The 12,441-nt window shown below is 39.6% G+C and overlaps 3 protein-coding genes across 6 annotated transcripts in view; all 3 read left to right on the top strand.

Moving 5' to 3' along the window:
* The window catches only part of wdr81 (WD repeat domain 81), a 16,109-nt gene extending 13,270 nt beyond the window's left edge, over positions 1-2,839 (top strand). The window contains exon 12 of the mRNA XM_046073668.1: positions 1,019-2,839. Within this exon, the coding sequence (XP_045929624.1) occupies positions 1,019-1,345 (327 nt within the window). The 3' untranslated portion in view covers positions 1,346-2,839. The remainder of the gene's footprint in view (positions 1-1,018) is intronic.
* Positions 2,840-3,657: 818 nt separating this feature from the next.
* serpinf2b (serpin peptidase inhibitor, clade F (alpha-2 antiplasmin, pigment epithelium derived factor), member 2b) lies at positions 3,658-7,790 on the top strand. 4 transcript variants are annotated; one of them, XM_046074278.1, is made up of 10 exons: positions 3,658-3,940; positions 4,316-4,420; positions 4,530-4,598; positions 4,716-4,790; positions 4,908-5,193; positions 5,344-5,484; positions 5,682-5,870; positions 6,060-6,202; positions 6,320-6,524; positions 6,686-7,790. In XM_046074278.1, the coding sequence occupies exons 3-10, from the start codon at positions 4,545-4,547 to the stop codon at positions 7,036-7,038; spliced, it is 1,446 nt and encodes a 481-aa protein (XP_045930234.1). In that variant the 5' UTR covers positions 3,658-3,940; positions 4,316-4,420; positions 4,530-4,544; the 3' UTR covers positions 7,039-7,790. The 4 variants fall into 4 exon arrangements, with proteins under 4 accessions (XP_045930234.1, XP_045930239.1, XP_045930237.1 ...); XM_046074283.1 differs by lacking the exon at positions 4,316-4,420 and having other exon boundaries at positions 3,658-3,810; XM_046074281.1 differs by lacking the exon at positions 4,316-4,420.
* Positions 7,791-8,212: 422 nt separating this feature from the next.
* rpa1 (replication protein A1) overlaps positions 8,213-12,441 on the top strand; it is a 32,795-nt gene continuing 28,566 nt past the window's right edge. Inside the window, exons 1-9 of the mRNA XM_046074687.1 lie at positions 8,213-8,432; positions 8,797-8,844; positions 9,329-9,407; positions 9,732-9,840; positions 9,966-10,054; positions 10,203-10,277; positions 11,455-11,569; positions 11,918-12,020; positions 12,148-12,216. Of these exons, the coding sequence (XP_045930643.1) occupies positions 8,403-8,432; positions 8,797-8,844; positions 9,329-9,407; positions 9,732-9,840; positions 9,966-10,054; positions 10,203-10,277; positions 11,455-11,569; positions 11,918-12,020; positions 12,148-12,216 (717 nt within the window). The 5' untranslated portion in view covers positions 8,213-8,402. The remainder of the gene's footprint in view (positions 8,433-8,796; positions 8,845-9,328; positions 9,408-9,731; positions 9,841-9,965; positions 10,055-10,202; positions 10,278-11,454; positions 11,570-11,917; positions 12,021-12,147; positions 12,217-12,441) is intronic.

The raw sequence follows: 12,441 nt of genomic DNA, 5'->3' as shown, positions 1-12,441 counted from the left end.
CCTTTTTTTTTTCCCCCCCTCCCCCCCCCCCCCCCCTTCTCTGCTTCTGATTGGCTAGCAGTCCTTACCTGGGAACTGAGCATGTGCAACTCCCAACAAAGATTTTGTACAAATAAGATGCATCACTCTGTAGCTCAAGAGTGGAGTGTACAACACATAGGGTGAAAAGAGGAGCTGCAGCAATGTGCAGTATGAGGAAAAATATGTTCATTTAGTCTTAATTTAATACAATATATGTAATAACTTGAGCTATTGTATGACATCAGTACTGTCCCAAATGGAAAATTGCCAGGAAATTGTTGAGCCTGTTACTGTATTCCTGGCCCACATCACATACTCAAGCCAGAGGGTGTGGCTGTACTTTTCAGTAGTCATGTGATAAATATTCAAGAAGACGATCGGCCAAGTGGCTTTTATTTTGACATTCCCCAAAGGTAGTGGTGGAGAGATAACTAAGAGGTACAGATATGGTGAAAGTTGTACCCAGCAAATCTGTTGTCAACAGAGCGCAAGGATGAGCAAACTTTATTTAACCCCAATTAGGTCAAGGATTGTATTTCTAGTTTTAAAGGCACAAGTTTAGGCAAATATGGACACAGGTTACTCATTAGAAAGACCACACTTGTTCTCGTTGGCACATTAATATTACTCAATATCAAACTAATTGAACTTAATACAGCTGAAGGTTCTAACTTTCAGTCAAATGATTTTAATAGTTTTCATTAAATCTCAAGCTACACTATGTGCTTTTGAGTGGGAAGTGTCCAAGCCTGATTTGTCTGATTATGTGTTCCACGTGTTTCTTCTTCTTCTTTTTTTTTTTAAGAATTCTAATATGAAATAACCATTAACATTTTCCTCCAAGTATCTGTATTTGAAACTTTGTTTTAATTGCACGGAATGCAAGGAATTGCGTTGCTTGGCATTTAATCACAAATCTTGCTAAAGGATGTTGCACCGGTAGTTTTTACTGGGATATAACAGTCAGTGACTTCCTTTCTTGTGGTTTACTTTTCAGGCTGCAGAAGGAAACTTGGTCATCAGCTCCTCAACTGATTACACACTCAGTGTGTGGAAAGATCTGGAACACAAGCCTCTCCGCCTGTACAAGTCGCAGTCCGACCCTATCCATGCCTTTGACCTTTACGGTTCAGAGATCGTAACTGGCACAGTCGCAAACAAGATCGGGGTGTACTCCATGGCAGATATCTCCCTGAGCCCTGCTAGCAGCACAAAGCTGAGCTCAGAGAACTTCCGTGGCACTCTGACAAGCCTGGCAGTCCTGCCCACCAAGAGGCTCCTGCTGCTGGGCTCTGAGAACGGGGCCATCCGGTTACTAGCTTAGAGAAAATCTATGGCTCCCAGCTACACTCTTACCACTGACCTTGAAAGTGTCTTAATTGTGAAGACATCAGGTGTCTGAGCTCTCTGTCCCTTCTCCTGTGCTTGAGGTCAGTTGTACTCGTAGGGCAGTTGGTTAGATTCTCTAAATTGCTTTTTGGATGAAGCAGCACAAGTGAAGGAATTGTATAAGCTTCATGTCTACCGAATCTTGCCACTCTGGCTGTTAGCACTAAATTTAACATTTATCATGTATAGTAAATCCCACGATTTTTTAAAAAGCCTATAGATAGTATATAATGGGGGAAATTCTTATCTTGACAAGGTAATATATTCTTTTGACTAGGTCAGTTATTCTGTTCAAAAGAATGAATCAGAAGATGTCCTCAGGAAGGTGGAACCAAACATGGTTCTTACGTAGTGTTTACACTTTCCAAATAGATGCATAACAACACCAAAAATACATTGATCACAACTTTCCTTTCCCTTGATGTTACATGCGTATCCAAATGCACTGATGAAACTATGCAGTATTTGTAGATCATTTGTTTGTTAGTATCGTCCCCCCACCCCCCGTGTTTCATGAGAGATGTTTCACAGCAGATTGTTTTTTCATCATGAACAATAAAAGTACACTCACTGTTTGGTCGACAGTCTTCGTGCATCTTCTCAGAGTGGAGACGCTTCAGTTGTTGTCATTTACTGATGCACAGCCTTCATTCTAATGCACAAATATGGCCTGAATTGTAACATTTAGATACTCACTCAGATTTTAAAGTTGAATGTTTTTATCCACTAATAAATTACTTGAAATTGTTTTGGGATTTTTAAACTGTGTTTAGAGATTCTTGATTTAGCAGTCAGTACCTGTAGCAACATTATACTGGAAGTATATCTAGGCAGATGCCACTTTGACTGGGTATGCCAGTTGTTAGACTCACCACTTTCTAATTTCTGACTTAAAAAGGCTACCATAGGAATAGTCAATGCCAAGATAAACAGTTTTGTATTTTAACATTTTATATGTAACCGCGTATGTTGTGAAGATACCAACAATAGTTATAAATCCATTAAAAAATGTGGTTTAACTTGCTTCTTTGTGTAATGCAAATGGAAATAGACTTTTCTTTGCCCAGTTTCCACAAAACTCTTAATGAATCTATAAAAGTTTTGAAAGGCCATTAGCATCTAACAATCAAAGCTCTCATCTTTGTGTGATTTTGTCCCTGTCATGTTGTAAAACACAGCCTACCTTTCTTTCTTATTTGCCCAAAGCTCAAAATGGTCTAACAAGTGTACTATACCTTTTGATATTTTGTGTTTTTGTATATCTGGAGTGAAAGCTCAATAATCATAAAACAACAAACTTTGTTTTAAAGAGAACATTTGTAGTTGCGTATAATTGGTTACGATTGTTCCAGTATATCTTTGAACATTTTAAGAGAAGTCAACAAAAACGCTTATTTATTAACTGGATTAATAAAAGCAATTGCTTCCATGTTTTTGTGTGTGTTCTAGTTCTGTGTGGTTCAGCAGGATTCATTGTGACTTCTAGCCTTGCCGTGCAATCTTGGCCGAGTCACTAGAGCTCAGATTGGACAAAGTCCCCTCTTGTGTTTGCAGACTGCTGTCATGTGATCTAGAAGATAATCACTTTTGCTTAGTGGCAAAATTGTGACCAAATCGGCTTAATAAGTTTATTTTTCTTTCCTATCACCACAGTTCCTAGACTGAGCAGTAAAGTGTGGCAGTTTGTTCTGTGAAGTTGGTAATATTTCAAAGCGTGGACTTCTGTTTTCTTACATCAGATGTCTAACTCTGGTGTCAGAAAGTTGTATTTTTTTTTTCTCCACACCGATTAACCACACTTTAGCAATTAAGATGTCTTGTGTTCTGTCAAAGATTTATTTGTATCATGATATTGTTAAAAAATATTCTTAGGTGTGTCTTAATTGATGTAACGGAAAGGTACGACGGGTCTAGCTTAGAGTCATTAGCTGAACCCACAAGTGTTCACTGACCTTCCATCTCTAGTTATTTCTCACATGTAACTGTCCTTGTTAGGGGGATGACAGTAGCTCAGGCGTCTGGCAAGTAGATATTGGTGTTCTCTGAGAATCTTACAAGGTTGATTCTTGTAAGAATGCTCTTTACAAGTTACAAGTTCTTTACAAGAACTCACTGTCTCCACAGATTAGAGTACAACTCAATGATAAAATAGATTCCAATATGACGAAGCACTGGAATCTAAACATCAGATAGATTAGTTGTTCTAGGTTAAGGCCAGCTAAAGATGACCTAATAGGGAAACCTACAAGCACATGGGGGAAGACATAAAACTGAGCAGATATTATCACCTGCCCATTGACATGCAAAATAGCTAAGTGTCGGTCTTCAATATTTCACCCTGATGAGTCTCAGTAGCTACATTTACAAACAAATAGTGGCTTAAACGAGGCCCCGATCAATGTTAGTTGATATTTAACTGTTTGCTGAGCAACTGCCAATCTTTCACTCTCAGGAATTCTGTCATCCACAGTCACTGTGTCGCTCCTTTTTTGGACAAGGCAGCATTTTTTTTTTCTAATTTAAATTTAAGGTAAGATTAAATATATTTTGATAAACGTATTATGACACTTCTGTACATTGCAGTTATTTGCAGACTTGGTAGAAAATGCTAAATATTACTCAGTTCATGGAGTTTTCATGTTTGTGTAAGGTCTGCAAAAGGGGCTATGGTACCAGTACAGTGCACTACTTTTGACTTCTTTTTTTTTTTGTCCATATTATGTTGGATTGATTACAGATTCGACACCACGATGCATTGATAATCAAAATTGAAAAGTGGATTTTCTGTCCTTTAAAATGGAAAGCCAATACCCATGTTCTTGAAAAATAAATCTGCAATACTCAGATGTGGTTAGCACACATTTTGGTGCCCGTTTACATCTTTTGCGCGACTCCCATGTTTTAGGCATATTTCCAGATGATCTGGGTTCCTTTAAAAGAGAGAGTGATTAAGTAAAGCGAACGTGTTTGAGACCTGCTGACAATACAGCAAATAAACTAAATACAAAAGGTGAGTGCTGTGTTGTAAGAGGTTTGAACACGAGATGTATATTTATTGCCTCATAAAAGTGACCAGGCCACACATTATTTTCAGCCAACATAATTTCTCTCTTTTACAGTTGCGTTGTAAGGACATGGACCTTCGTCTGACACTCCTGTTGATCTGTCTCTGCAACCAAGGAGTCACTGTAAATCACTGATTTATAAATAAATCACTTTTAAAATTATGCTAGATGATTATAATCTGTGCTGATTATGAAACGCTTGTATAGATTGTTGTTTTATACTATCTTTCCACTCAACAGAATGGTGAGGTGGCAGAAGATGAGTCAATTCCTTTGGTGCCTCTCATTCCTTTAATGCCCAGCCACCCCAAAGAGGTTAGAATTTGGTAACTTTTTCTGTCACTGTGCTTGTTGTGTCATGGTGGTGTTCTGGTCATCCAAAGTGAAAAATGTCTCCTTGAATTTAACGTTTTCTCCTATTCCTGTCATTAGATACTAGAAAACATAAGTACAGCACAACCAGAAACTGCAGATACCACAGAAGCGCCTGTAATTGCAACAACCATAACTAGTAGGCCCAACGGGGGCTCATCAGAGGAGGAGCAAGATGCAGGCTGTCTTTCTATCGGCCGAAGCCCACGGTCCAGGGAGGCCATTGCTGCTGCCATTCAGAAACTGGGTATGCAGCTGCTGCAGAACCTGGAGACAACGCCAGAGCAGCCAAATGTCATCATATCTCCCTTCAGCATAGCATTAGCGCTCTCCCAACTGGCTTTAGGTATGTCTGCTGCAGGTTTTAAATGACACAAACAGCTTGTTTTCTACACATAAGATGTAATTACCACTCACTGATGAATTGTGTCAGGTAGTTTATAGTCATCTGGAGACTATCACTGTTTATAATCCATTGCACCCCTCTTGTTTCCAGGTGCAGTAAACGAGACAAAGGAGCTGCTGATGCATCATCTCCACGAGCACACTGTCCCCTGCTACCATGAGTCTCTGCATAATGTCTTTGTGCAGCTCAGAAGTGACCTGCAAATTGCCACACGGATCTTCCTGCGCCAAGGTTAAATACATACTTAAGAACACGACTTTTGTCCCAATCATTTTAATCTATACTACTAGTTGAGACTACACACCTCTTGTTTACGGAAACATTTAGTTATAATTTATCTTGTTACTAATGCTGACTTACATAGAAAAGATTAATGAATGAATGAATCAGTAGAGCCTTAAAGAGTGTATATTTCTTATGTGTTTTAGGGTTTGAACCAAAGCAAGACTTCATCCATGAATCCCAACGGTTATATGACTCAGAGCCAGCAGTCTTGGAGAGCCTGCAGCAGATAAACGACTGGGTAGAGAAAGCAACAAATGGAAAGATGACAGAATTCTTGTCTGCTTTACCACCCAATCTGCTCCTCATGCTCATTAATGCTGTCCATTTCAAAGGTGATACGCCACCATGTTCATAAAATTAGCTGCTACTCTAAGATGCCATGTTTGCTGAGAATACTCATTTCCCAAAGATCCCAGTTGAAATGAAGTTTCCTGTATTTGCAAGTTTTCCATTTTCACATGTTACTGTATGTTTGAATTGTTCTGACTAAAATGGAGACCCCTTTTCCACACTACCCACAGGAGAATGGAAAGCTCGATTTGACGCGCGCTTTACCTCTAGAGGTGTGTTCTACCTTGACGACAAGCACATGGTTGATGTTGAAGTGATGGAAGATGCCAAACACCCCTTGAGTTTATTTATTGATAATGAACTGGAGGCTCAGGTAAAATACAGTTTTACAGTTTAATCACTGTCCCCAAAATACACTCATACATCTTATCATATAATTACAAACATAGCTGCCATTTTAAAAAACACACTGTTCTTTCTACTTGTGCAGGTAGCGAGCTTCCCATTCCAGGCGTCCATGAGCTTGTTGGTGGTGATGCCTCTGTCCGGCCAGGTGAATGTGTCTTCACTTTATGCAAAGCTGAATGTCTCAGACCTGTATAATCGTCTGCCCAAGGAGAGGGCGGTTCAAGTTAAAGTCCCCAAATTCAAACTGGAGTATGCTCAAGAGCTACAGGATGTTTTTATCAAATTGGGTAAGAAGGCATTATTTCCCCTGGTCTTTGTTATGTTATTTTCACCACACACAAATTCATAAATTCTTATTATTTGATGAAAGTTTTGAACATGCTACAGACTAAAGGTGAAAACACATACTGTCCCTTGAATTGCCTCTTCCCTCTCTGCTCTGTGTAAGGCCTTGGAGAGATGTTCTCCAGTCCCAACTTAGCTGAGATGGCAGACGGCCCCCTGCTGGTGTCCAGTGTGATGCACAAGTCCAGCATGGAGATAAATGAGGAGGGTGCAGAGGCTGCTGCAGCCACCACTGTGGTCATCTCACGGGCGTCCAACCCTGTTTTCCACCTCAGCCAACCGTTCTTCTTTGCCCTTATGGACGATATGACTCAAGTGCCAATCTTCTTGGGTGTCATCAACAACCCAAATCCTGGAGCTCCTATCTTGCAGAGAGGAGAACCCGGAAACAAAGATAAAGTGGGATTCCCAACTGATAAAAATAATGTTGGCTCATTTGGAGGCCCACCTAAATAGGGACTACTTCCCGCACAGCTGTCCCAGGGAAAACCCAGACCAAGACCTCTATGATTGTACAGATTAAATGTACATTATCACTTAGCTGGATCAAAATGTGCGTGAAAACAAATGTTTCATTTGCTCCTTCGTTTCATTGAAGAATAAACATACTGAGGAGCCTAGTATCCATTGTAAAAAATATATTTACAGTTTTGCTGCATTAGATCCTGGTCAAGTAACTCTTAAAATTACAATTAGATTCAAGAAATGGTTTATACCCATAGTTAAATTTCTCTTCATTTTTGAGTTAATTGATTACACTAAATTTCCGACATGTCAAAATGTAGGGCCATTGTCACAGCATTACTGCATCATTTTGTATGTAGTTGAAATTTTAACAATGTTATCCAATAGGACAATAAACTGAATTGATTTGAAGTAGAACATGGTTCTGGGTTTTATTGTCTGTTACTGTAATCTGAAGGTAAATTGATGCACAGAATAAACTGGGAAAAGACACAACAGACATTTGTAGATTGCTGATGGCAATTTAACATGGCCAATTTTATTAAAATGCCAGCAGTCTGTGATTGTAACTAACTTAATAGAGTTACCTTTTCAGGTGCTGTGGGAAGTAACTAACTAATATTTGGTGGTGCTCCTCTCTTTGACAAAACAAGTGATTGATAATAAAGTGGTGGCAATTATTGACTGCAATAAAAAACAATTGGGTGTTGCAGTCTTATCACATATTTTACAAAAAATGTTTTATTTACAGTCATTATTAACTTTATTATTAATTTATAGCAACATATTGTCTACTACATCTAAAATATTAATTCCTCAGTACATGTGTTTGCGAGGTAAAATAATAAAGGGAAATTCTTTCTTCTTGCATAGCTTTCTCAAAGATCGCCTACTAAGTGTGTGAATGGCCATTGGTTGTAGCCTATATTAGCATGAGGAAAACTGTAAAAGTAAGTCAAAATAAAAAATATGGACATTCAAGGCTTTGTTTACATTTGTTAATTACAGTGGAGTCTGAAACCTCCCATTTTCTCCTGGCTTTGAACGCATCATAGTAAGCGCCTGACGTCACGTTATGTTGGCGCTGACTTTCATGCAGCTGGTCTTCGATCAGTTTTACTGTGTGCATTCGGCCAACAGTTTCACCGTACTGACAGACTGCAAACTGACGTCAGATCTGTGAACGGAAACGGAAACTGGAGCAGCACATACGAAGTTTGGCGCGCTTGTCCAAGCTGTTGGCGCCACCGACACAATTCACTGAGTACTATCAGTGGCTGAACGAGAGAGTTGGCTGTCCAGCTAATACATTAGTATAGTTGTCTTTTTGTCGTTAAAATCACCTCCTAGCAGACATGACGAAGCTCTCAGAGGGTGCCATAGAGGTAAGGTTAATCTTTTCAGTATAAATTATACGCTAGAAGGTGATTTCCAAACGTTAACATTAACGTTAGGTAAGTTACAGTTTCTTTGTTCAGCCGGAGAAGCTAGCATTCGTTTGTTCTGCATGCTTAACGTTAGATACTTTCTGTAATTGAGAGACTTAGCTTTATGTACGGTAACATGAGCAGTCTTGTTAACGTGCGTAACATAAAAAATGCTTTCTGTGGTCAAGTCGACGTTGAAATTTAACGTTAAATAACGGCTATCTTTGGGGGGGGGTTTAAAATGTTTGAAGATGAAACATAGTCAAATATCGAACTTGACAACAAATGGTTGAAGCTAACTTAAATAACTTTGTGATTCTAGGCTCTATCAAATGGCTCAGGTTGCACTGACGCAGTGCTTCAGTTGGTGGTAAGTAATAACGCAGAACTTGGAATGAGACAATATGTCCTTAAAGTTCAGCCACTATTTCTGTAACGTTACATGGGAACAGTTCATTGAAATCCTCCTTGTCATTTCGTAACGTTACATTTGAGCTGATGCAAACCAATGCTGGGTAACAATACTCTTAAGGGTGGAAACGTTTCTGAAACCTCAGCTCAGGACACACAACTTATAATTCAAAATACTACAATATTTAGTTGTTACCAGCGCATTTTCAGCAGCATGGGATACTCAAGGAAACACTTGAGCTTGTGTAGCTCAATGATGAGCTTGTGTAGAGTTTTATTTACAGAAATTAAGTAGCTGTACTAACATAGGTGGTGAATTATGTGTTTCAATTTTTACTAAAACTAAAAAAATGCTGTCATAGGGCCAGACAAACGTAATATTTTGGAAGAGGAATATTTTTAAATACTGATATGAAGAGTTTCACTTTCAAATCACCTTTCAGAACATTCGCAAGATTGATGGAGGAAGTGGTCCAGCTCGTTTTCGGCTGATGATGAGCGATGGAAAGCACACTCTGTCCTGTAAGTCCCCCCCCCCAACAGTACATAATTTCTCACACAGCTTTTACCTAAATATAGGAAGAGCAGATCTGGATCCAAAACAGACAGTGTGATATGTAAAAACAAGTTACTGCAATTGTTTTGGTTGATATTTAGATTTGATGTTATGACTATTTAACAAATACTAAAGTGGTTGCCAGTATTTAGACAGTAACAATCCTTCAAGATGTCGAGTTCGGCATTTAAATGCCTTGTGGCAGCTATTCTGAAGAGCCCCATTTGCTGAATTAACCCGGGCTATCCCCGTCTAAATTTCTTTTCTGACTTTTCTACACCCTTTTGTAGCTTTCATGCTCTCAACCCAGCTGAACTGCATGGCTGAGGAGAAGACACTGACCCCGAACTGCATCTGCATTCTGAAGAAGCATGTGACCAATATACTGAAGGATGGACGGTACGCACCTTTTTTGAACATTTCTGATGTTTTATATCAAGATTTTTGCCCACTCTGTATAGTTATGAGCATAGTTATTCTCTTGAAGGCTATTTCCTGCAGTTTATAGTGAGGTCTTATTACAGACGGGTGGTAATCATTTTGGAAATTGATGTCATCAAGCCTGCTGAAGATGTTGCTGGAAAAATAGGTGACCCCACTCCTTACACTGAAGGTAAGGCTTCATATTAATATTTGCTGCTTATATTTGGACTCAGTGAATATGTTTAAGTATTGTGATTGATATTTATATACACATTAGTCATACATAATGGGTCATAGTGTCAGTGCAGGCTAATACTAATGTCATATCTTTCTTGCAGGTCAGATGAAAGGACCCCAGTCAGCGGCAATCCCTGAAAACCGCCCTCCACTACAGCCACAAAACAGAAATGAAGGTGTGAAAGAGTGCATGTTTTTTTTTTTTTACTCTTGAGCATGAACTAACCACCAGGTGGTGGCATTTCTCTACTGCTTTCTATAATTTGGGTGACCCACAGATTTGCAGGACACAAGTAATTTTGACAGCCCCGTTGGAAAACATTTCATTTTTAGCTTTCTCAAGCCGTTCTCCAGAGTTTTTTCAGTGTTCTTGACAGTCATTCTACAGAGCTCCCCCTTTTTCATGTGAATGCTTGGTATCACAAACTTTAACAACTATGATCCTGTGTTGATGGGCAGCTGTCTCTGCCTGTGCATGTCAGTCATTTTGTTTATCTTTTTGTGGATGCACAGAAGAATACATAGACAAGCAAACACGTAGTAGAAAAGACTACCTGGAGAGTGTATATTAACCCCCATGAACAGATTTATTTTTGAAACACTGACAGTTGTTTATGTCAAAGATAAGCAGTGGATCACAGTATCGCAAATAACTTGGACCAGGAGAAATGTACAATCCAGCTGTCAGAAGGGTTTTGCTGTCTTCTAGTGTGTCATAGCAGGTATTCATCCGTCTAATCTGCCGTGTGGGAATTGAGGTTGTGGCGAGCACCTTCCTCATCAGCACAGTCATTGTTCATTTCTCTGTGTGCGCTGCTTGATCTGGGGGCTTAATTACCAGAAGTGCAGTGGTTGGCAAAGTGGGAGGACTTAAGTGGACACTTTGAACTTTAATCCTCCGCGTGAGTCGCACACAAATCAAATGTGCAGCGCTTGTTCAAATGGAAAATCTCAAAGTCAGGCGGCACCGCTCTCTTAGGGAAGAGCAGCTTCAGTTTGTTATAGCATTTCACACTCTGCCCTGATTCTGTGAAATGTGAATCATCCTTCTCACCAAAATGCTGGATCACACATCTCCAACAACTTGGTTTGACAAAATTTCTGTTTCCTGTTTGAATCTTTCCTCTTGCTCAGCTCGAGTCAACGGTGGTTAATGTACTTTAAGTCGTTGGGTTTTTCTTTGATGAAACTTCCCTCATGAAGTGAGATAATTACAGTCATCAAGCAGTTGCAATCCAAAGAAATTGGATTTTTTGTAATACGTCTCCGATGAATAATGTATGTCCCTCTCTTGACTTCTCTCCATCACTGCTCTTCATGGATCATTTATTTCTGTCTTCATTCCTCCGACAGTGCACAGAGGTTTCAATAAAGACTTTGGGAAGAAGGCTCCTTCTGCGATGCCCAGTACACCAGGCGGCAGCTCCAAAGTTGTGCCCATCGCCAGCCTCAACCCCTATCAGTCCAAGTGAGTGTCTTTCCCAGTCAGTGGGAAATGTCATGTCAAAAATTTTATGTTTTCCTTGTTTGGGACAGTAACATCACATCATGGCACACATTTATAATAAAAACAACAAAATGAAAAGCAAATAAATGCAACAAAAACCTATTAAGCAAAAGCATGTGAAGTATTGCATGTTGAAGGTAGGCACACTATCCACCTATATAGTTGAATGCAATCCTAGGGGGCAGATTTTAATTTTTAAAGGTTGATTTGGTAAATAAATGAATTACTTAAAAATGTGTGTAGGCTTACATTCTGGCTATAAAAATGAACACTGATATGAATCACCTCAGACGTGTCTCTGTCCGTTAGGTGGACCATCCGTGCCCGTGTAACCAACAAGAGCAGCATCCGCACATGGAGCAACTCTCGTGGTGATGGCAAACTCTTCTCCATGGAGATTGTGGATGAGAGTGTGAGTGTTATTGTGGTCCCACTGTTGGCTTGTTAATGTTAAAGTAAATAAACTATTAGATGTCATGAGTTGGAAATCTTTTTACTGTGCCTGACCTACTTTAATCAAAGTTTACATTTTATTACAGGGAGAGATACGAGTGACTGGTTTCAACCAAGAGGTGGACAAGTTCTTTGGCCTTATTGAAGTTGGCAAGGTAAGATGTTCCTCCAGATAATGATCCAGTATGTCCTAATTATCTGCCAAAACTGTCTTTCACTGCACTGTTGAAGACTGATTTGGCCGCGGACTGTTCTTGCAACTGCTGCCAGTACTTTGTGAGTTAAAACCACGGAGACTGTGAATGAGTCATCTGGCTACACTGTACCATACAATAAGAGGCTTATGATCATCTGCCAGCCTTTGTTTATTCCCCCCCCCG

This window comes from Micropterus dolomieu, linkage group LG17 (genome assembly GCF_021292245.1).
Source record: "Micropterus dolomieu isolate WLL.071019.BEF.003 ecotype Adirondacks linkage group LG17, ASM2129224v1, whole genome shotgun sequence".
Taxonomy (NCBI): Eukaryota; Metazoa; Chordata; class Actinopteri; order Centrarchiformes; family Centrarchidae; genus Micropterus; species Micropterus dolomieu.
Note: the sequence above shows the minus strand (reverse complement) of the source record. Positions and strands in the feature narration are given on the sequence as shown.